We start from the raw sequence: 25,773 nt of genomic DNA on the forward strand, positions 1-25,773 counted from the left end.
AGGGTTTCCTGGGTAAGCTCATATGCATAACCATTGGAGTAGTGATTGGCATGAATCCCATGTATTATTGGAGGAAAATGAAGTCAGGAGGTGCATACGCCTTGGTTAATGTGTCAGCAAGGAATATCATTTTTACTGCAAGAGGGGCTGGATTGCAAGAATAAGAAAGTCTTGATGCAATCGTATAAGGCTTTGGTTAGACCACACCTGGAATATTGTGTATGGTTTTGTTTTCCTTAACTAAGGAGGATATATACTTGGCTTAGAGGGAGTGCAAAAAAGGTACACACGATTAATTCCTGGGATGAGAGGGAAGTCCCACGAGAAGATGAGAAGAGATTGAGTAGAATGGGCCTTCATTCTACTAAATGGCAGAGAAGAAAAGGTGATCTTACTGAATCATATAAAATTCTGAGAGGGCTTGACGGGGAGAGGCTGTTTCCCTTGGCTGGAGATACTAGAACTATGAATCATAGTCTCAAGATGAGGGGGTTGCCATTTAGAACTGAGGTGAGGAGAATTTCCTTCAGATGGTTGTGAATCTTTGGAATGCTCTACCGCAGCAGATTGTGGATGCTCATTCAACGAGTATATTCAAGACTGAGTGATAGGCACTAAAAGGGATCAAATGATCTGGGGCTAGGGCAGTAAAGTGGAGTTGATGTAAAAGTTCAACCATGATCTTATTGAATGGTGCAGCAGGCTCCAGGAGTTGTATGGTCTACTCCTGCTGCTATCTTTTATGCTGTTAGTGCCACCTCACTTCAGAATACACATAAGTCCCAACTCCCTTAACCCAGGATTGCAGAGCAGTGCAAAAAGAGGTTGATTGACTCTCAAGGGAAGATAAGGTAGCACATTAGACATTCTTCCTTTTCTTGCCCACTCTGGGCACCAACACACTTTATATCTTTTTAAAGCAACATTTGCACAACTAACACTTCACAAGCAAGGGCTGGACCTGTTTCTGGTTGGGACAGATATCACTTTTTACTAAAGGTAAATACTTGAAGGAATTCAGGGCCAAAATGATGATCTGGACTAGTTTTGATTGCCTAGATAGGGCAAAGACGAATTTCCCAGATATATTCCTCCAAATGGTCTGGGTTTTTATCTATTTCTTCACCTCTCCTTGGAGATCACGAGGTTTTGGGTGATGTGGAGAATGCATATATTATGAAATACAAGGTATTGCAATTGTGTCGATGGGCTGGATGGACCAGAGTGTCTTTACCTGTCTGCCATTATTCTGGTATAAATTCTGCGACTTAAGAACCTGTTCCACAAAAATTAAACAGTAATTTTTGCTCTAAAAATTGATCTTAAAAAAATTGAATTCATTTGAAAAAAAAAAGATCTGGTTTTGTCACAGTATATCCTCCTGAAAGCTTCACCCACCCATCTGCAGCTGGCACTGGCCCACCAAGCTCACTATCGCCACTGTCAAGAAAGCAGCTCAATAGCCTGCCTCTCAAAATCAGTGGGATTCATTTGGCCAGCTAGCCAACGACTTGCATTGCTCAAGCATTGTGCGCCACTTCCTCATGGAATAATATTATTGTATTAAGTTAAGGCAAGCAGCTGAAGGAAATCGCCCCTGTGGTAGCAGACAGCTAATTGAAGAACTGTGGAACATAAGAGATTGGATTTGTAAAGGATTACATGCAAGAGGGGCTTATGAGAAAGCTCCAAACACAGGTTCCAGAATGAAAAGTTAGAGAGCCATTAAACCACCATGCATGGTGAATGAAGACTTGTCATTCTGTTTAAAAGTAGGTATCAACTGGATGTTAGGCAGTTCTTTTACCAGCTCGAAGTGAGTTTATGGAACACATTGCCAGCTGGTGTGGTAGAGGCTGACTATCTGGATGCCTTCAGGAGGGAGCTGGTCCAGTTCTTGACTGGGGCTGAGATTGTGTCATGTAGAAGTTAAGTGTCCATCTGATCCCTGGACTGGTTTTGATCACCTCAAAGGGTCGGACAGGAAGTTTCCACAAGCCTGATGTGCTTTTGGGAAGTTTCAGCCACCGGGTTTTTAAATCTTGCACCTACAAGCTTCCTCACCTATCAGCAATTTACCACACCTCATCCTCATCACCTGCACACACACCCCCACCCCACCCCCACAATTATACATAGGAGTTATACTTTTGGCCCAAAATTCAATATACTAATGATCTGATCTTGCAAAATATACAGGATCGCTGCCTAAAATCAATGGCAGGCAGATGTCCTAGCCACCAACATCACCAACATTACTGGGAAATGTTCTTGTGTCATGTTGAGATGAGTCGTTACCATTTCTGGGAACTAAGTTCCAATCCAGCTAAGGCTAATGAAATTAGCCATTAATAAATGTCATGACAAACTGAATTATGTCTGCTCAGCAACTTGTAAGTTGCCTGGTGAAGTTATGAAATTCACCATTATAAACCATTCGAGCTAGATTTGCATTCTACCATGCAGTACGCCACTGGGTCTCTGCAGGGTTATACATATGAGACATATACAGAGAAGCAGTATCTCTGATTTTCTGCTTCATGGAATGAGATTGCTTTGAAATTCATGAAGAACATTTTCAGAATACATTCAACTCTCCATAAACTCGAGGTCATCTCTGGCCCCTGTCTTAACTGGCACCAAGTTCCATTCCCCTATCACCCCTGTGCTCGCTGACCTACATTGGCTTTCAGTCAAGCCACATCTTAATTTTAAAATTCTCATCCTTGTTTTCAAATCCCTCCATGGCCTTGCCGCTCCCTACCTCTGTAATCTCCTCCAGTCCCACAAGCCGGTGAGATATCTGCGCTCCTCGAATTCTGGCCTCTTGAGCATCCCTGATTTTAATCGCTCCACCATTGGTGGCTGCACCTTCAGTTGCCTTGGCCCCAAGCTCTGGAATACCCATCCTATACCTCTCTCCGCCTTGCCGCATCGCTTTCCTCCTTTAAGACACTCCTTAAAACTTACCTGTTTGATCAAGCCTTTGGTCATCTGACCTTTGTGGCTCAGTATCATACTTTGTTTTATAATGCTCCTGTTGGGACATTTTATTATGTTAAAGGTGCTTTATAAATATAAGATGTTGCTCTTGTTGTCCAGGACTAAATATGATATACAGCACAGAAACACGCCATTCAGCCCATTCAACATAACCCTCTATTACTTATCCCCCTCATATGCTTATCTAACCTCTTTTTAAATGCATTTATACTATTTGCTTCAACTGTGGTAATGGTGTCCACATTCTCACCACTCTTTGGGTAAAGAACTTTCTTCTGCATTCCCTACTACAGGGGTCTGCACCCTTCAGCTCCGGAGCTGTATGCTACTCTTGAACATCTCATTTTTGGCTCCCAAGCCAAAAAAAAATAGAGTCAAGAAAAGTAAGAGCCATGTTTTTCTTGTGGACATAAAAGGCTAATCATTACGCTACAATTTACAACTTCAAATGATTATTTTAATGAAAACTCATCATCATTCTCTAAATAAACTTGCTCGTGGTATAGCTGCACCATGGTTATAGATAATGCCTTTTAACTCAAGGAACAGATGTTATGGATGTGACCATTGTTGCTTCTAATATAGCTGAGATGATAAATTATTCTGAATGTGCGACTTTTTATCACGAGAATCAATAGCTGAAAAAATTGTCTTAACTCTATGCATCTTACGTTAAAGTTTGTTTTAAAGATGACATTACTGACAAAGTTAAAAAAAGTAAAAGAAACAAGATAATACACAGGTCTATTTTAATTTCATTTTTTTCCTATTGATACATGTTTTTATGCAAATTATGCACTCTACCAGACAGACTTGGCAATTTGCCATTTATTTGGTTTAGAAATGCCAAATTTTTGTTTTATGGCTCCTAATAGTTTTTATTTTGAATATTTTTTTAAAAAAGCTCTTCAGGTGAAAAAACAGTTGCAGGCCCCTACCCCTATTGGATTTTTTTGGTGACTGTCTTATATTGATATCCTCTAGTTATGATAGAAGTGGAACTATTCTCTCTGTATCCACTCTATCAAAACCTTTTATCATTTTAAAGCCCTCTATTAGGTCATCCCTCAGCCTTCTTTTCTTAGAGAAGAAACTCAGCCTGTTCATCCTTTCCTGATATTTATAGCATTGTATTTCTGGTGTCATCCTTGTAAATCTTCTCTGCACCCTCTCCAGTGAGTCAATATCGGTTTTATAATATTGGTGACCAGAAATGCATGCAGTAGTCTAAGTGTGGTCTAACAAAGTTTCGATACAGGTTTAGCAGAAGTTCCCTACTTTTCAATTTTATCCCTCTGGAAATAAAGCCTAGTGCTTATTTTGCTTTTTTTTATGGCCTTGCTAACCTGTGGCACAACTTTTAGTGATTGGTGTATTTGTACTCCGAGCTCCCTTTGTTCCTCTACTCTTCCTGGACTCACATCTTCCAAGTAATAAGTGACTTCCTTATTCTTCTTAACAAAATGTACTACCTCACATTTATCTGTGTTGAGCTTCATTTGCCAATTATTTGCCCATTCTTCAAGTTTATTAATGTCCTTCTATAATTTATTGTGGTACTACTCAGTATTGAGTATAGCTCGCAATTTGGTGCAAACCACATTGTGTTTTTGATTCCAAAGTACAAATCATTGAGGTAAATCATGAACAGCAGTGGTCCCAATACTAATCCTTCTGATACACCACTTTCCACCTTCTGTCACTCTCAATAACTACCCTTTACTCCCAGTCACTGCTTTCTATCTTGAAGCCAGCTAGAAATCCATTCTGCCACTTGTCCCCTGACTCTGCATTCTCTGACTTTATTCATTAGTCTATTATGGGGCACCTTATCGAAGGGCTTTTGTAGATCCAGATTAATTACATCTACTGCATTACCATTGTCTACTCTCTCTGTCAATCCTCAAAAAATTCAGTAATGTTGATCAGACAAGATTTTCCCTTTTGAAATTCATGTTGACTATTCATTATTATATTTTTCATTTCTAGATGTTCTTCTATTCTCCCCTTTAGTAGGGATTCTATTATTTTTCCTACTACTGATGCTCAGCTGACTAGTCTATAATTCTCTGGACATATTCTATCCCCCTTCTTAAATATAGGAATTAAATTAGCTATCTGCCAATCCTCTGGCACTACACCTTTTTCTAATGAATTATTAAATATAGAGTCATAGAGTTATACAGCACAGAAACAGTCCCTTTGACCCATTGTGTCTGTGCCGGCCATCAAGCACCTAACTATTCTAATTTTCCAGCACTTGGCCCGTAGCCTTGTATGCTATGGCGTTTCAAGTGCTCATCTAAATGTTGTGAGGGTTCCTGCGTCTACCACCCCTTCAAGCAGTGTGTTCCAGATTCCAACCACCCTCTGGGTGAAAACATTTTTCCTCAAATCCCCTCTAAACCTCCTGTCCCTTACCTTAAATCTATGCCCCCTGGTTATTGACCTCTCCGCTAAGGGAAAATGTTTCTTCCTATCTATCCTATCAATGCCCCTCATAATTTTGTATACCTCAATCATATCCCCCCTCAGCCTTCTCTGCTCTAAAAAAAACAACCCTGACCTTTCCAGTGTCTCTTCATAGCTGAAATGCTCCAGCCCAGGCAACATCCTGGTGAATCTCCTCTGCACCCTCTCCAGTGCAATCACATCCTTCCTACAGTGTGGCACCCAGAACGGTACACAGTACTCCAGCTGTGGCCTAACTAGTGTTTTATACAGCTCCATCATAACCTCCCTGCTCTTATATTCTATGCCTCGGCTAATAAAGGCAAGTATCCCATATGCCTTCCTAACCACCTTATCTACCTGTGCTGCTGCCTTCAGTGATCTATGGACAAGTACACCAAGGTAAGGGCCTGCTTAGGTCGGGAAAAAGAACCCGACCTGAACCCAACCAATCCACAGTGGACCCAAGCCCGACCCGGCCCGAGTCCCTCCAATTTCGCCCCGAGCCCAACCCGACCCGAGCCCGATCCCACTCGGCCCGACCATCCCTTTACTTACCTTCTGACTGGGAAGCTCCATGCAGCTGCAGTGAGTGCGTGATGACGTCATAGTGATGTCACTCGCTCACTGCGCAGACTCAGTTTCGTCCCGGACTCCCAGCTCAGGTAAGTTTTTTTATTTTTAATACTTACCAGCAGAGCATTTACTGTGTGTGTCTGGCCCGGCCCGACCCGAGCACGACCCAGACTCAGCCTGACCCAACCCGAGCCTGAAAGCCGGACCCGGAAGAGGGGCCTGACCCAACCTGAACCCGACACATGACGTCGGGTCCCGTCGGATTCGGTTCGGGTAGCAGGCCTTTACACCAAGGTCCCTCTGACCCTCTGTACTTCCTAGGATCCTACCGTCCATTGTATATTCCTTTGCCTTGTTAGTCCTCTCAAAATACATCACCTCACATTCTCAGGCCCTAGAACTGATCCTTGTGGCACTCCACTAGTTACAGCCTGCCAACTTGAAAATGCCCCGTTTATCCCTACTTTCTGTTTCCTGTCTGAAACTAATCCTCCATCCATGCTAATATTTACCTCCAACTCCATGAGCCCTTTGGTTTTTATCGAATGCCTTTTGGAAATCCGCCTATGCAACATTTACTGGTTCCCCTTTATCTGCCCTATTATTTACATCCTTGTCACGCACATCAGAGGTGCGATGATACAATATTCACGGAGTAACTGTGAAGTATTATGAAAAAACAGACTTTGTCTTTAAAAAATGAACCTTTATTTTTTAAAAGTGCACAATGGTCCAAATGTCTGCCTGAGAAAGGGATTACCCTTTTGTATATTCAAATAGTCTGACAAAGACAAAGGACACATCTTCAAAGCCAAAAAGTGATAATGAAACCCATCTCACACCTATCGTAGAAATATTCCAGAATTGAATGTCTTCTTCTAAACAAAGGAGGTGTGAAGTAGAGATGTCCTGGGCCATTGTGCGATCACCATGGGATGGAAGCCAGAATGTCTCCTAACAGGAAGTGGGAAGTAACAGTTTTACCTTTAAAAAAAGACAGCTAGAAAGAGAGAGACAGAGAGAGACCCAGAAGGTGAAGCTACTTGTAATTACTGACATTCCAGAAAATTAGAAAGCACATGCCCTGCTGGAAAAAAAATCCAACATCGACATCATACATCAGAGAAGAGAGCTATAAGTGACCCACCTATCTCTAACAGAATCTTCAATCAGTCTGGGTTAGGAAGGATGTGCACATTACCTGACCCAATCAAGAGAGAAATCGACAATCATCACAGGCCTGCAACCGTCTATAACTCGAGGCTCAAGCGAATTCAACAAGTTTATTGTAACCCTTCTCCCCCTGCCAAACCTACCTACCTCTTACCTTTTCTATCAGTTTCTTCATGTGTGTGTGTATGTGTGTGTGTGTATGTGTGTGTGTGTGTGCGCCTGAGCGAATATGTGAGTGAATGCCATTGTGACAATTTCGAGATAAGGCGTATTGATCAATAAACAATTGACTTTCTGTTTTTAAAAAGCTACAAGAAAGCCTGTCATTGTCTGTTTATTTGAAAAATAAACACAAAGGGGCTAAACTCTTAATGCAAATACACTTGCTGCAGTCAGGTGGGGAGTCGAACAGTGGGAACCATCCACATCACCCCACGTGCTGTAACATATTGTAAGTCATGGATATGGTGGACAGAGAAAATGTTTTAAGGACGCTCTGAAGGCTTCATTGAAAAGGGGACAAATTGACATTGGTGCATGCGAGGAACTTGCCACTAACAGTGTCATGTGGCGACGCCTCATCCGACAAGCCATAACATGGTTGACAAATAACCACATAAACTTTGCTGCGGAGAAGCGTCGAAAGTGGAAGCAGGGAAGGCAGGACCCCAGCTCAAGAATTCTCCTCCCTCAGGGCAGCACTTGTCCTCTCTGCACAAAGACTTGTGGTTTCAGGATTGGCCAACTGAGGATACACAAATCATGAACCCTGGCAGATGTCATCCTCATTTTGAGGGACTGATGATAATGACAACGATGAATAATTAAACCTGCCTCATTACACAATACTAGATCTGAAATAGCTTTATCCCTAGTTGATTCCACAATGTATTGTTCTAGGAAACTGTCATGAAAGCATACAGACTTCCTTCGCCAATTTGATTTATCCAGTCTATATGAAAATTAAAGTCCCCCATAATTATTACATTGCCTCTATTACAAGTAAGGCGAGTAACTCACCTCCTGACTCCCCATAGCCTGGCCACCATCTACAAGGCACAAGTCAGGAGTGTGATGGAATACTCTTCACTTGCCTGGATAGGTGCAGCTCCAACAACACTCAAGAAGCTCGACCCCATCCAGGACAAAGCAGCCCGCTTGATTGGCACACCATCTACAAACATCTACACCCTCCACCACCGAGGCACAGTAGCAGCAGTGTGTACCATCTACAAGATGCACTGTAGCAATGCACCAAGGCTCCTTTGACAGCACCTTCCAAACCCGCGACCTCTACCAACTAGAAGGACAAGGGCAGCAAATACATGGGAACATCACCACCTGCAAGTTCCCCTCCAATTCACACTCCGTCCTGACTTGGAACTATATCGCCGTTCCTTCACTGTCGCTGGGTCAAAATCCTGGAACTCCCTTCCTAACAACACTGTGGGTGTACCTACCCCAAATGGACTGCAGCGGTTCAAGAAGGCAGCTCACCACCACCTTCTCAAGGGCAATTAGGGATGGGCAATAAATGCTGGCATAGCCAGTGACGCCCACATCCCATGAATGAATAAAAAAAAATGGTGGTATACTCATACCTAATCCTCCTTCTCACATCCCATTTCCCATCATCCCACAATCTCTTCTGATTTACAAGCTGCAGATGGTCTAAGCATGCACTTCTTGGTTCCCCCCCAGCCCCCTCCCCTCACCAAAACCCTACTCTTGTACCATTCTCCTTTCAGATACACAAGAATTGCCACTGGTCAGGCAATGGTGGAAGAAAAGAGGTGGAGGAGCAGGAAGACGGTGATGAAGATGAAACACCATCCCTGGCTCTCACACTCACAGACACCAGTTCAGATACTAACACTACGCATACTTTTGAGGGTAGCTTAGAGGCAGGATCTATACCTGGTGAGGCAGGGAAAAAGGGTAACGCAGGTATCAGCAAGAAGATTGAGATGAGGAATTTGATGGAGTGACGTAAGGAAAAGGCTGAGGGTAGGCACACAGAAATGCTTGGTGCATTAGCAGGCCTGCCTGAAAACCTTCGGTCACTGTCAAGGAGCATGGAGGAATCTGGAATTAAAATTGCACACGGCTTAACACAAAGCTTGAGGCCCATCATTTCCAGCATGGACGTGGTGGCGAACTGCATAACCGCACTTCTGGACCCAACTATGAGGGAACATCTGCTGGCTGATGTCTCAGTTTCCATTGCAACAAAAGTAGAAGCCACTCAATGTCTGAGTGCTGTCATAGAAGGTCAGACTGAAGTCATGCAAGCTCACCTGTTGCCACGAACACTCAGACTGCTGCCATCATGCTTGCGGATACCAGTGCTCAAAGAGGCTTTTAGGTTGTCACAGCAGTCTGTCCTCCAATACATTGCTCGGGTTTCCATGATGCTGCCCCGGGGGAGTGACATGGAGCACAAGTGCACTGTCGTCCCTTAGTATGACAGCATTTGTCCTCTCACCATTACCACTACACCAGCACTCTTACTGTTGCCTATCGGTCAACCAGCCAGACCTCTGCCACACATGCTGCCTTCTTGGGCCAGAGCTGTGTGAAATTGTCCTGTAAGGCCATTTGCAGAATACCCCACTGAAAGTCAGCAGACTTCCACCATCTATGCTGCAGGCATAGAGATAGCACTGTATAGGAGCAGTGAGTGGCACAGGCACAGGTACAAAGGGAATGCACAAGGATGATTATTGCGTGGTTTGATTGATAAAGTTGGTTTGAACTGTTTGTTTTTGTGGTAGCTTTTATTTCAAAGTTGTGGCCAGGAGGATGCTGTGATGTTCAGTATCAGAGAGAAGGTGAGGTGAGGCTGTTGGTGAATGGGAAATTCACTGCTACTGCAGTAGGATGAACCAATCATGGACAGCCCAGGCTGGAAAGGGGCTGTGTTGGTTACCTCCTCCAATCTTCCTGCTTCTCAGATGCTCACTGTACACCTGATAACAAAAGCTGTGCCCTCATGATGGTGAGGTTGTGCAGGATACAGTGGACTACAATACATCATGACACATGCTCTGGAGAGTACTTCAGGGCTCCTCCTGAGCGGTCTAGGCAATGGAAGCATTGCTTAAGCACCCCAATGGTCTGCTGGTGGTTTTTCACGTGGCAGTATGTGGGGGTGGGCATGTGCAGTGGTAGGGGTCCTTCCTGCCACTGCATGTTCAGCTATGCAAAATTAATTGAGGGTATTAACTGGAGCATCGTGAGCACTACCAGAGTCAAATCAACAACAACTCCGGACCCCATGAAGTCTCATGGCATTAGGTCAAACATGGGCAACGAAACCTCCTGCTGATTACTACCTACTGCCCCCCTCCCCACCCCCTCAGCTGACAAAGCAGTGCGCCTCCATGTTGAACAGTTCTTGGAGGAAGCAGTAAGGGTGGCAAATACATAGAGTGTACTCTGGGTGGGAGACTTCAATGTCCATCACCAAGAGTGGCTTGGTAGCACCACTACTGACTTGAGCTGGCCAAGTCCTAAAGGACGTAGCTGCTAGACTGGCTCTGCAGCAGATGGTGAGGGAACCAACAAGAGGGAAAAATATGCTTGGCCTCGTTCTCACCAAACTGCCTGCCACAGATGCATCTGTCCATGACAGTATTGGTAGGAGTGACCACCGCACAGTCCTTGTGGAGAAAAAGTCCCATCTTCACCTTGAGGATACCCTCCATCGTGTTGTTTGGCACTTCTTATGCTTTTAATTCCTATTTTTCAAGCAACTATTCGATTTTTTAAAATGTTATTTTAAATGAATTGTACTTTAATATTGGGAACTGTTTAAGTTACTGACGAGACACTGAACCATTTAGGTGTTTCTAGTTGAATTGAAATTTTTAATTTAAGTAGCATTTCTAGTTTTCATATGCCCTTTTGTTGCAACAAACTGTTTGCTGATCTTGCAGTCTGCAGCATAACCCTAGTGTTGGTTTTGCCTTTTTCATGTTAAAGATGACCAACTAGCATAGTTCATTCTGTAGCTTTCCACCTCACGTGAGATGAACTTAAATTCTCTGGGTATCTCTGCCGTTTAAAGAGTTATACCACCTCTTTGCCTGCCTACTCCCTTTCCTAGACCCAATGACTGCAAAATTCAGTTACATGGCATCTGCATTACTGGAACTGTTTCATATCTAAAATGGTATCTCTGCTGCATGCATCGGCCCCAACAGATGCGACTTTGCTGAGTTTGTTAGAGTGGATGCTGGGAGTCTGCGCTGATAGCATGCAGGTGGATCATAACATTAGTCATGCGGAGTTTTTTTTTTATTTGTTCATGGGATGTGGGGGTCACTGGCTAGGCCAGCATTTATTACCATTCCTAATTGGCTGCTTGGCGGTGAAGCCTTCATTTTAATAACATTAAGTTAAACACATGCATGTTAACCTACCTTGCACCAGTGGCTGTTCTATGCTGATATTCCAGCCACTGGATGATGGTAAGGGGGTTGAAGGGCAAAGGTTAGAGGGGGAGGAAGCCCGGGTTGGGAATAAAGTTAATTTCAGTTTGATAGGCCCAAAGACAAACATTGGGGGTGGGTGGGAGGGAAAGGGCCTCCAGCTTTTATTTAATTTTTTAATGACAATATAAAATACTGTTCCGTTAAAAATTCAAATTTCTTCTAAGGGCTTGAAGCCCTTTAAAATAATAGCTGTGGCCGTTCCGCCCCCTCAATTTAAATGAGCCCCCCACGCAAAATATTGCAGGGCTCAGTAACAGCTGCTCCACATGGACGGACCAACTACAAAGCACGCTGCCACGATTTGCAGCGTGCTAGTAAAATTCAGGCCCCGGCCTGACCATGCACAAATGACCATTTTCTGTGCTGATACATTAAATGACTACTTCAAGACTCATTGGTTCTTGTGAGTTCCCTGACACAATGTGCATCTTAACTTGATGGTAACTAGTTAATGTACAGAAAATGTAGTTGGAAGTTAGCAACCACACAATGTGCTCAAGTGTGTAACATAGTTTTGTATCATCAAATATAGATGTGGAATTAGTAAACAGCAGGAGCTATAAAAGGGATTTTGGGCAAAAAGGTGGCAGCTGGAATATAATGTGGGGAAATGTGCAATTAATCACTTGGTAAGTAGAAAGGCAGATTTTAAAACGACTAGTAAATGTTGGTAATCAGAGGGATCTGGATGTTCTTGTGCACAAAGCACAGAAAGTTAACATGCAGGTACAAACATTTAGGAAGGCAAATGATAATAGACTTTATTGCAAGGGGGCTGGAGAATAAGAGTAAAGAAGTTTTGCTACAATTATATAGGGGTTTGGTGAGACTACACCTGGAGTATTGGCTACCCAAGGCTGGATACACTTGCCTTAGAGGGGGTACGACAAAGGTTCGCCAGATTGACTGCTGAGGTGAGAGGGTGCCCTTTGATGAGAATGGGCCTATATTCTCTGCCGTTTAAGAATATAGATCACTTCTCATTCTTCTGAAGGGTTTGACAGGCTTTCTCGAATTGGAGTTTAGAATTAAGGGTTTAGTCTCAGGATAAGGGGTCAGCCATTTAAGACCGAGATGAGGAGAAACTTCTTCACTGAAAGGGTTGTGAATTTTTGGAATGCTGTACTCCAGAGGTCTTTGGATGCTCAATGACTATTCAAGGCAGATTCAATAGGATTTTTGTGCACCAAAGGATGCGGGACTAGAGCAGGAAAGCAGTTGGAGAAATTCAGGCATGATCTTACTGAATGGCAAAGCAAGTTCGAGGAGCCATATGGTCTATTGTGCTATTTCTTATATTTATACCACATGATCTGGACCAAAAGCCAAGTACACACTAATTTAATAAAATGTTTGAAATAGGAGGGGACAGCTTTAAACAGTGTTTGTTGAACATATGTTTAGGTGAGTAGAGTACTTTTAAAAGGTACACAGCCAAGCATGCTGGATAAGTACATAGCTATGGTTAGTAAGAATAGACTAAACAAACATAACCTTAAATAAACAAGCAAGCAAAATATATATTGCTTATTTAAGGTTATGTTTGTTTAGTCTATTCTTACTAACCATAGCTAGCTATATTATATAATTGTTGCATACTGCCTTTACAAAAACTACAGGAGAAAATGTGAGGAGATCCATTGGGATTCCTTCAAAATAGAGCCAGACAGCACACAGAACAAGCAAGAATCCTAATGAGTTTAAAAGTCAGTATATTAACTATCTTGTGCTCATCCTAACAGATTACTTTGTTCATGTATTCACTTGGAAATATATGTGCAACATGTGTTCCCCTAAAAAACAATAATCCAAGTACAACTGACAAAATGAGGGGAAATTTAGACAATTAAGAGTTAAAAATCAATGTATTTACATGCGTTTTCCTGAAGTACTAAGACAGACAAGAGGAAGAGATTCACAAAACATTTACAATCCTGACTGGCTCTAGCTAGATTGTGCACATGCATAGACAGGATCAGGCTCAGCCATGATGTTCTCTGATAGAATAGCTTGCTGACACCATCTTGGCTCACACATGAACAGCCATTTGGGCAAGCTACCAGAAGGCTGCTAGTAATGCTGGAACCTTACCCAGCATCTACAGGACAGGAAGAGTGAGAAGGTCGAAGAATAAACTTTTTTTTTAAAAAAAAAGCAAGCATGCAAAGGTTGGTGCTTGTCGTGCAGAGCACATCTCTCAAGACTTCAATCTCCAGTATGTAATGCACAAATGAATGGATTAAACAATTGGGGACCAATGAAATTATCTTTATTTTCTCCCCACTCTCCAAATATCAACATGGTACAAGGTTCTGGCAGTACATTACTTTTTTTGCACCAAAAACTTACATATTTAATATGAGTTTTCTTATTTTAAATAACAATTGTGTATTCTGCACCTCAAGCTTGTAACAATATAGTATAGAGTTTGCTTCTGGACAGTCTCTTATCCCAGCAACATTACAGGCAGCTGGAATGATTATTTTATAAAATAATGTACATCATCTGCAATATACTTTTGAAAAAACCTCAAATATCACAATAATTCAAAGCAGTAACATGGTTTTATCCTATCCATGCAGAGGAGTCTTAAAGAATAATGATCATACATAATACTTTGCAGGGGCCAATGTACTGTTCAAAAGGCAACTTAAAAACAGAAAACAAAAAGTGCTTTTGTGTTTTAAAAAGATGGTACAGTATATTATAAATGTGTCAATCTTAATAGATTTTAACACAATATGTTGCTAAAAAGGAGCTAAAACAATTGTCTCATCAATTAAATCACATTTTAGGCCAAATGTACTCATTATGTCCAAAAATATTTATTTAACTTAACATGTTGAACATTATTGAAGCTTTTAAATCAAGAATCAACTCCATGCAAGCATCTGGAAGTAAAGAGCTATAATTTTTTTATATTTTACAGAAATATTTCCAATTGAAAGTCCTACATGATTATTTTTCTGATGTAGGCAAGGGTTCATATGCATTTTTGAAAACAACTTATTGAAGGAACAAAAAAAATGTATTGCACAAGAATAAGAAAAGCAGCAAAGTGTTTGCTCTCTCCTACAAAAAACAGGGGCCATCTAAAATAAAATCCTTAAAGCATCAATAGTTCCATTTAAAACTTAAAAAGGTCAATGAAGTGCTGAGGCGACACTGGTGTAGAGCAACTTTCAGGATTGTTGGCTGTACATGGATGTCCTGTATCCTAATAAAAAAGGAAAAACAAAACAGAAACTTTTAAGTGCTTTCTTGACTGATTAGAGCATCAAAAGAACTTGCTACTCACATGCTTACTACTTCTCAAACAAGTCAAACATAATATAGATGAAAAATGCCATAATCAGTTTAAAAAATACATATCCAGCCCTTTTCCTCTAACATAGTGCTTAACTAAGGTATCAAAATTTTGACTGCTACATCGTTATTCATCTAATTCACTGAAGCAGTTAGAATTCAAGGATGTAAATGTTTCAAAATACCTTGAATAATAAAGCAAGATGGTAGTCCTTTGAGATCAAAGAAGGAGGAGCAGAAGGGGTAGCATGAAGGAAAAGGGAGAAAAAGGATAAGTAGGAACAATTAAAATAGAGACAAGGATTTTTCCAACCCGATTATCCTTTCCAGTGAACCTTTCCTAATTAAAGCTTCTGTGCTGTAATATTGCTCTTAATTGGTTAATGGAATGAGAAACAATTAAATTACACAAAATATATCTATCTCATTAACAATGTTTTAAGATATTGGAATAAGTGATTATTTTCACTTAGGTAGCTAATGGAGCCAACTGTAAAGAAAGAGATACCAATTCATAAAAGATTTAATGAATCAGATGCTAGATTTTGTGCTGTGTGTAGCAGACAGATGCACAATATTGGTGCTTCATATTTCTAATTCAATAATTGGGAAGCATGAACTGAACAAGAATTAACAAATTGTCCAGACTATATTGGTGAACTTAATGATTTTGAGGATAAATCAGCAAGCTTCAAACCTTCCTCAGCTAAGAGTAAGAGCCCTGACATTGAGCAATGTATCAGTTGTACTTCAGTATTTATCAGGTGTCTGTTTGCACAATGCAAATTTTGCAAATACTAATCATTTACAGAAAATTTAAAACTACACGCAGGGTAAATATGACACAGAGAGAGCCATGAATTTTAGATGGATTCAACTAAAAGTTTAGATTTATGCAATCTCATCTATTATTTGCTTTAACCCCTGCGTCAAGCTTTCAACTGCATATCTTCTCCATCACCAAAACTGCCAAGTTCCACCTCTAATATTGCAGGTCTCCTTTCCTGCCTCAGTTCATCTGCTGCTGAAACCTGCATCCATGCTTTACCTCCAGATTCAACAATTCCAATGCTCTCCTGGCCAGCCTCCCACCTTCTATAAACTTGAGCTCATCCAAAACCACTCATATCCCATCTAGCACCAAGTCCCTTCATCTATTACTCCTGTGCTCGCTGAACTACATTGGTTCCTAGTTCAATACTTTAATTTTCAAATTCTCATCATGTGCAAAGCCTTCCATGGCCTCGCCTCTCCATACCTAACCTTCTTTAGCCTTGTAACCCTCAGAGAACTTTGCATTTCTCCAATTCTGGATTTTTGTACGTACCCGATTTCCTTTGCCCACTGTTGGTGACTGTCTTCAGCTGCCTAAGCCCCAAGCTCTGGAATTCCCTCCCTAAACCTCTTTGCCTCTCCACCTCTCTCGCTCTTGCATTAAGAGGTTTACTAAAACACATCTCTTTGACCCATCCTAATGTCTCCTTCTTTAGCTTGGCATCAAATCTTGTCCTATTATGCTCCTGTAAAGTACCTTGAATGTTTTACTATGTTAAAGGTGCTATGTAAATGCAAATTGTTGTGATGGTAACATTTTCTGCTTCCAAAAAAAAAGACACTCCAGAAGTATTTAGGCCAACATTTAAACGTCATCAACAAATTGACACGGGATTCAGCCAACCACAATAAAATACTGCAGTCTAGAATTAATCCAAAACTCCAAAAGTTAAAATGCACCACTCATTCAGAAATAGATTTTTTTTTTTTTAAAGTTACTGGAAACTTGATAGGAAATGCTTAACATGAAAACAGATTTTTAAAGTAAGATATTTAAAAGATATTCCACTGGACTTAAACTTCACACTCATTTCAGCCAGGTCAATGCAGCTCTTGGTGATAGAAGAACTTCCCTCCAGGCAACTGATAATGTCATATTACAGCTCAACCATTCTGAGCTCATGAATCAAAGACCATAGATCGATAGTAATGCAAATAATACCATTCTGTAATCTTATACTAGTATTACATGGAATCAGAATCTTAGCACAGAAGGAAGCCATCATGCCTGTACTGACTCTTTGAAACAGCTGTCCAATTTAGTCTTATCTTATTTCGCCCCCAGAGCCCTGCAAATTAGACCTCTTCAAGTACATGCCCAATTGCCTTTTAAAAGTTCCTATGTAATCTGATTCCACCATCCTTTCAGGGATTGTGTTCCAGATTTTAATATCCCTCTGTGCAAAGAAATGCCTCATTTCCCCTCTAGTTCTTTTGCAAATTATTTTAAATCTATGGCCCATGGTTACCGGCTCATTTGCCAGGGCAATTACTTTCTCCCTATGTGCTCTATCAAAACGCTGCATAATTTTGAATATCTTTATTAGGTCTCCCCTTAACCTTCTCCACTTTCAAAGGAGAACAATGCCAGTTTATCCAATCTCTCCACATAACTGAACTCCCTCTTCCTTGATGCTATTCTAGTAAATCCTAATATATCCTATCCAGAGCCTTGACATCATTCCTAAAGTGTGGTGCCCAGAATTGTACACAATCCTCCAGCTGAGACCCAAGCAGAGACTTGTAAAAGTTTTAGCATGACTTCCTTGTTTTTGAATTTAATGCCTCCATTTATCAAGCCAATAATCCCATATGCTTTCTTAACTGCCTTCTCACTTTCAAAGATCTGTAAATATGCACCCCCAGGTCCTTATGGTCTTGCACCTCCTTCAAAATAGTACCCTTTAGATTCTACTGTTTCTCCATGTTGTTCCTTCCAAACTGCATCACTAATCCACATTAAATTGCATCTGCCATCTGCCCACCCAATAAACCAGTCTATGTTCTCCTGAAGTCCTCTACCATCATGCTTACTGTTTACCACATTGCCAAATTTTGTATCTGCCACCCAAGTCCAGGTTGTTTATATACAAGGAAAGCAATGGTCCTAATACCGATCCCAGGGGGACCCCATTGAACACTTCTCTGCAGTCAGAAAAACACATTCACCACTACACTTTGCCTTCCATCTCTTAGCCCATTCTGTACCCAAGTTATAATCATCCTGTAATAGTATGTGCTTTTATTTTATGATTAAGTCTTTATATATACACATCTACTGCAGAACCTTCATCAATCCTCTCTGCTTCTTCAAATAACTCAGTCAGGTTAGACAGACACTATTTGCTTTAACAAACAGGCTGGCTGTCCCTGATTAATCCATGCATCTCCAAATGAGAATTTATTTAGTTTAGTAGTTTCCTACTACTTGCATTTGACTGACTGGTCTGTTGTTACCAGGTTGATCCCTCCCCCCTTCTATTTGAACAGGGGTGTAACATTTGCAATCCTCCAGTCCTCTGGCACCACTCCAATATCCAAGGAGGATTGAAAGATTATGGTCAAAGCTCTTGCTATGTCCACCAAGCTTCCCTCAGCAACCGAGGATGCAACCCACCTGGATGAGGTGACTTGTTAATAGAGTGATGCCAACCTACTTTGCACCTCCTTTCTATCTATTTTTATCCTATTTAATACTCCCCCCTCCTCTACTGCAACACTAATTTCTGCACCTGTCTTTTCAAAAGCCAAGGATAACTCATTCAGTACCTTAATCATGCCTCCAAGATTCCTTTTTATGCCACGAATTGGTCTCACCATTCCATTAACTATCCTTTTACTTATTACTGTTTGAAAAATATTTTTGGGTTCCCTTTTAAGTCACTTGCAAATATTTTCTCATACTCTTCCTTTTCCCTCATTTTTTTCCAATTTCTCCCTGTGGTCTTTTTATTCTGTCTGATTTCCGATTGTATTCTGTACCCGACATTTGTCGTAAATCTTTTTCTGTTTTATTTGTTTCCTCTGTCATTCGGGGTACTCTAGCTTTGGATGCTCCATCTTTCCTTCTTATGTGCTTGGTTTGTACCTAAAATAAATTCCACCTTGAAGGCCTGCCATTGCTCATTTACTGCTTTCCAATATTTTCTCCAGTCCACTAGTGATAGATCCCTTCTCAAATCACTGAACTTGGCTCCCTTCCTGCTGCGTATTTTCTGACTTTTTGCCCCTTTCCATAACTGCTTTAAAATTAATTATATTATCCAGATGTTCTTGCACAGAATTACACTCCACTTGCTCTACTTCATTCTCAAGAAAAAGATCCAGCACTACTTCATTTCTCATTGAGCTAGAAAGGGATTGATTAAAGAAACTCTGCTTAAATCTCCTTGCCCTTTACATTGCTTTTTTATACCTGTCTTTATTAGGGTGAAGTCCCTTATTGTAACATTTTTCTAAATTTGCTTACAGATTTGCTCCTCAATCTCCTTCTCACTATTTGGGAGATCTATAGTGAACACCCAGCAATGTGACAGTTCCTTATTTTGTTCCTTAACTCGAACCAAATAGATTCAGTCTTTGAACCCGCTGCAGAACTGGAAGATCCTTGATCAATACTCCTACCACCCTCCGTCCCCACAACGCAATTCTTTTTCCTTTCCTATCCCTCCTGAATACATTGTAACCAGGAATATTTAGTTCCCACTCCTCCCCAGGTTTAAGCCAGATCTCGGTTATAACCATTATATCATAACCCCAAGTTGCAACTTGTGTCTGCAGCTCAACCACCTTATTTGTAACACTCCTTACATTAACACGTGTTCTAACACCATGCTAATTTGCTTTGCTTTGTCCCCCCTATTCATTTTCTGTTCTTACTACAATATCCCTTTGTTCTTTTGCCATTTGTCCTTCGTAGTTTTCTATGCATTATGTCTCTCCTCTCTGTTGCTGTGTCCTGGTGTCCTTTAAACCCATGCCCAAAGCATGACTTAATCTCTCCACAAGGAGATCGGTCTTAGATGTATTCAGACACAACCCATCTGGTTTGTACAAGTCCCTCCTGCCCCAGAACTGGTCCCAACACTCCAGGAATCTGAATGCCTCTTTCCAGCATCACTTCCTCAGCCACACATTCATCGGCATCAGTTTCTGTACTTACTTGCATGTCACACAGGGAGTAATACAGAGATCACCACATTTGAGGATCAGTTCTTTAATCTTCTTCTGAGCTCATGAAACCCTGCCTGAAGAAACTCAACCCTTTCCTATCCATGTCACTGGCTCAAAATGGATCACAATTTCTGGCATGAAGAATTCTCGCACTCAGTGATGTCTTTTATCCTGGAACCTAAGAGGCACTGAATACTAGTGTTTATGGATACCACTGTCCCAGGGGATTCCTACATAGCCCACCTGTTCCTCCTAGTTTGCCAAGTGTTACCCACTCCCTCTCCCCCTGAACTATCAGTAACTAAGGTGACCACCTTCTGAAACATGCTGTCCATAAAACTTTTGGGTTCTCAGATGCACAATAACGACACCAAGCACCCCTCAAGCTCTGAGCTTGAGCATTTGGCATTACTTCCTGGCTCTTCAGGACCAGTCGACAAAGTGTTCTGGAGTTCTCACATGGCACAGGATGTGCATGTGACAGGCCCCTGCTATCCTGCCATGTTAGCCAAAAGTTATTTAGAAGCAAAACAATTTGGCTCACACTAAAACACAAATTCGAACCACTAACAATACTAACCAATAAACTACATATCTAAACTAATTGAACAGTAATCACCAAATATTTAATCTAAAACTTCTGCAGTTCCTCAGATTTAACTCTTTGCACAGGTGGGGAGATTCCTCTTTCAGTTTTATCACCATGTGGTTGTTTTGCATAAAAACCTCCACAAAAATTACCACACAAAAATGCAAGTTCCAGATGGTACTAAATCGTGTATACAAGATTCAGCTGGTATTTTCTCTAAATTAATTCTAAATAAATGTACATTTTGAAAGGATGCACATTAGCCCAAAATAAGTGTTTAAAAATTGATGCAAACAAGTAGCAACAATTATGTTGTTTAGTCACATCACTGGTGCAAAAGGGAAAACCCTATGCATGCATATAATGCTGTTTAGTAATCTACTAGTGGGATTTAAAATGACAGCTGAGTAGAGCTTTCTCTAAAATCCAGATGATTACAATGGATTCTTGAGAGTTTTTATATATAATCACAGCACTAGAAACAAAAGATGATTTCCAGACGGAGTTGGTCCTGACAGCAAATTACCTTCCAGAACAAAATACTGCAATGGCGACAGAACTGTAGGGCGTCTCCATATTGCTCCTTTTTTGGACAATATTTCTGTAGTGTGAAATACATTAGCTTCCAGTCAATACAGCCTTTCTCAGTCAGAATCAGGTGTCTGCAGAACTGCAAAGAACATCAGATGAAAAGTTCAGCATAACTTCACGCTTAAAGCATTTCACTTAAAGCAAATTACCTTAATTCAGAAGATCTTTGATGGAGAAAAGCCACAAGTGATTTCTGTTACAATGATGTTTTATGCTAGTAATGAGATAATACATTTTAAAATGAATTTATGGCATTGTACAGTTACAGGCAAATGGTAGGGGGAGTCAAAAAGAGATTTGCCAATGTTATGTTGACTTGATTGATTTTTTGATGAGATAATAGAGGGTGTTGATGAGGGCAATGCCACTGACATGGTGTAGGTGGACTTCCAAAAGGCATCTGATAAAGTTCCATATAAACAGACATGTCAGCAAAGTTGAAGCCCATGGAATAAAAGGGACAGTGGCAGTATGGATATGAAGTTGTCTAAGTAACTGGAAACCAACAGCAGTGAAGCTGTTTTTAGGATTGGAGGAAGGTATGTACTGGGGTTCTCCAGTGGTCGGTATTAGGACCACTGCTTTTCACGATGTATACTAGATTTGGATGGGCAGGGCACAACTTCAAAATCTGCAGATGACAAAACTTGGAAGCATTGTGAACAGTGAGGAAGATAGACAAGAGGACAGACACCCTGGTGGAATGGGCAGACACATGGCAGATGAAATTTAATGCAGAAGTGTGACGCGATTCATTTTGGTAGGAAGAACAAGGAGAGGGAATATAAAATAAAGGGTGCAATTCTGAAGGGGTGCAGCAGCAGAGGGACCTGGGGTATATGTGCACAAATTGTTGAAGGCGGCAGGAAAGGTTGAAAAAGTGGTTAAGGCAGCATACAGATACTGGGCTTTATAAATAGAGGCGTGGAGTACAAATGCAAGGGAATTAAGGTGCAACTCCTCAGATACTGAAGCAGTCCGTGCCTGCAGGCAGCAAGACCTGGACAACATTTGAGCTTGGGTGGCAGGTAGCATTTGCACCACTCAAGTGCTGGGCAATGATAATCTCCCCTTGACAGTACTATTGCTGAATCCCCCAGCATCAACATCTTGGGGTTACCATTGACCAGAATCTTAACTGAACCAGCCATATAAATACAGCGGCTACAAGAGCAAGCCAGAGGCTGGAAATTCAGCAGCAAGTAACTCACCTCCCGACTCCCCAAAGCATTTCCACCATCTACAAGGCACAAGTCAAGAGTGTGATGGAATACTCTCCACTTGTTTGGATGAGTGCAGCTCCAACAACACTCAAGAAGCTTGCTTGATGGTCACCCCATCACCTTAAACATTCACTCCCTCCATCACCAGTGCACTGTGGTAGCAATGGGTACCAACTACAAGATGCACTGCAACTCAGCCAGCCTCCTTCGACAGCACCTTCCATTCCCATGACCTCCACCCCTAGAAGGACAAGAGCTGGAGGTTCAAGGGCATATCATGACAGACTGGTTAAAAAAATAAAATACCATGGGATCCAGGGAAATGCAGCAAGGTGGATACAAACGTGACTCAGTGGCAGGAAACAAAGGGTAACTGCTGACGGCTGTTTTAGCGACTGGAGGGCGGTTTCTAGTGGCGTTCCACATGGCTCAGTACTGGGACCCCTACTTTTATTGGTGTATATTAACGATTTGGATGTAAATGTAGGGGACATGATCAAGAAGTTTGCAGACGACAAATATTGGCCTTGTGGTAGATAGCAAGCAGGACAGATGTAGGCTGCAGGAAGATATTGATGGTCTGGTCAGCTAGGCAGAAAAGTGGCAAATGGAATTCAACTTGGAGAAGTGTGAAGTGATGCATTCGGAGGAGATGTCAAACAAGGCAAAGGAATACACGATTAATAGGAAAATACTGAGAAGTGGAGAGGAAGTAAGGGACCTTGGAGTGAAAGTCCACAGATCCCTGAAGGTAGCACGACAGATCTATAAGGTGGTTAAGTAGGCATATGGAATCCTTTCCTTTATTAGATGAGCTATAGAATACAAGAGCAGGGAGGTTATGCTGGCACTGGAGAACTCATTGGTTAGGTCACAACTTGAGTACTGTTTGCAGTTCTGGTCACCTCATTACAGAAAGGATCTAATTGCACTAGAGAGGGTACACAGGAGATTTGTGAGGATGTTGCCAGAACTGGAAAACTGCAGCTATGAGGAAAGATTGGATAGGCTGGGGTTGTTCTCCTTGGAACAGAGAAGGCTGAAGGGAAGATTAGATTGAAATGCACAAACTTTTGAGGGGCCTGGATAGAGTGGAGGTGAAGGGTCTATTCACCTTAGCAGAGAGGTCAGTGATGAGGGGGCATAGATTTAAAGTGATTAATTTTTCTACCAGAGGGGAGATGAGGAAAAGCTTTTTCACCCAGACGGTGGTGATGGTCTGTAAGTTACTGCCTGAAAGGGTAGTTGAGGCAGAGACCCTCAACTCATTCAGGAGGAGTCTGGATATGCACCTCAAGAGCTGTAAGCTGCAGGGCTACGGATCAAATGCTGGAAGGCAAGATTAGAATAGGTGGGTCATTTCTCAGACTCGGACACGATGGGCCAAGTGGCCTCTTTCTGTGCCTTAAACTTTCAATGATTTTCTATTCTATGATCACCAGTGCAAGTTCCCCTCCAAGTCACTCACACATCATCCTGACTTGGAACTATAATCGCTGTTCCTTCACTGTTACTGGGTCAAAATCCCAGAACTCCCTCCCGAACAGCACTGTGGGTGTACCTACATCACATGGACTGCAGTGGTTCAAGACAACAGCTCAACACCACCTTCTCAAGGGCAATTCCCCAGGCTAATGCTCTGGGGACATGGGTTAGAATTCCAGCATGGCAGAAGGTGGAATTTGAATTCAATTAATAAATCTGGAATTTGAAAAAAAAAAAAGCTAGTCTAATGGTGATCATGAAACCATTGTCAATTATTGTAAAAACCCCATCTGGTTCACTAATGTCCTTTATGAAAGGAAATCTGCCGTCCTTACCTGGTCTGCCCTACATGTGACTCCAGACCCACAGCAATGTGGCTGGCTCTTAAATGCCCTCTGAAATGGCCTAGCAAGCCACTCAGTTGTATCAAACCTCTACAAAGCCCAAGAAAAGTAATGAAGCCAGACGAACCACCTGGCATCGACCCAAGCACTGGAAACGACCCTGCAAAGTCCTACCATCTGACAACTGGTGCCAAAATTGGAGAGCTGTCCCACAGACTGATCAAGCAACAGCCTGACAGTTATACTCACGGAATCATACCTTACGGACAATGTCCCAGACACCAACATCACAATCCCTGGGTATGTCCTGTCCCACCGGCAGGACAGACCCACCAGAGGTGGCAGCACAGTTGTATATAGTCAAGAGGGAATTACCCTGGGAGTCGTCAACATTGACTCTGGACCCCATGAAGTCTCATGGCATCAGGTAAAAAATGGGCAAGGAAACCTCCTGATTACCACCTACAACCCTCCCTCAGCTGATGAATCAGTGCTTCTCCATGTTCAGCACCAATTGGAAGAAGCACAGAGGGTAGCAAGGGCACAGTATGTACTCTGGGTTCGGGACTTCAATGTCCATCACCAAGAGTGGCTCGGTAGCATCACGACTGACCCAGCTGGCACAGTCCTAAAGGATATAGCTGCTAGACTGGGTCTGCAGCAGGTGGTGAGGGAACCAACAAGAGGGAAAAACCTACTTGGCCTTGTCCTCACTAATCTACCTGTCACAGATGCATTTGTCTATGACAGTATTGGTGGGAGTAATGACCACTGCACAGTCCTTGTGGAGACGAAGGACCGTCTTCACACTGAGGATACCCACGATCAAGTTGTGTGGCATTACTACCAAGCTAAACAGGATAGATTTCAAACAGATCTAGCAACTCAAAACTGGGCATCCATGAGGCACTGTAGAAACATAGAAAATAGGAGTAGGCCAGTCGGCCCTTCAAGCCTGCTCCGCCATTCATTATGATCATGGCTGATCATCCATCCCATTAACCTGTTTCCGCTTTTGCCCCATACCCTTTGATCCTTTTAGACCCAAGAGCTATATCCAATTCCTTCTTGAAAACATACAATGTTTTGGCCTCAACTGCTTTCTGTGGTAGCGAATTCCACAGGCTCACCACTCTCCAGGTGAAAAAATTTCTCCCTATCTCATCTCCGTATCCTTAGACAATGACCCCTGGTTCTGGACTCCCCCCACCATCAGGAACATCCTTCCTGCATCTACCCTGTCAAGCCCTGTTAGAATTTTATAGGTTTCTATGAGATTCCCCCCTCACTCTTCTGAACTCCAGTGAATATAATCCTAACCGACTCAATCTCTCCTCATGCATCAGTCCCGCCATCCCAGGAATCAGTCTGATAAACCTTCGCTGCACTCCCTCTATAGCAAGAACATCCTTCCTCAGATAAGGAGACCAAAACTGCACATAAAATATTCCAAATGTGACCTCACCAAGGCCCTGTATAATTGCAGCAAGACATCCCTGCTCTTGCACTCGAATCCTCTCGCTATGAAG

General features: G+C 42.0%; 1 protein-coding gene across 5 annotated transcripts in view; it reads right to left on the reverse strand.

Moving 5' to 3' along the window:
• Nucleotides 1-13,956: 13,956 nt before the first annotated feature.
• The window catches only part of fbxo25 (F-box protein 25), a 78,106-nt gene continuing 66,289 nt past the window's right edge, over nt 13,957-25,773 (reverse strand). For 3 of the 5 annotated variants that reach the window (XM_068021976.1, XM_068021965.1, XM_068021958.1), the window contains 2 exons: nt 21,128-21,271; nt 13,957-14,916 (listed from right to left, as the gene is read on the reverse strand). In XM_068021976.1, the coding sequence (XP_067878077.1) occupies nt 14,827-14,916; nt 21,128-21,271 (234 nt within the window). In that variant the 3' untranslated portion in view covers nt 13,957-14,826. Of the gene's footprint in view, nt 14,917-15,190; nt 15,218-21,127; nt 21,272-25,773 lie in introns of all 5 variants that reach the window. The other 2 variants (XM_068021986.1, XM_068021969.1) reach the window with 2 other exon arrangements.

This window comes from Heterodontus francisci, chromosome 3, assembly GCF_036365525.1.
Source record: "Heterodontus francisci isolate sHetFra1 chromosome 3, sHetFra1.hap1, whole genome shotgun sequence".
Taxonomy (NCBI): Eukaryota; Metazoa; Chordata; class Chondrichthyes; order Heterodontiformes; family Heterodontidae; genus Heterodontus; species Heterodontus francisci.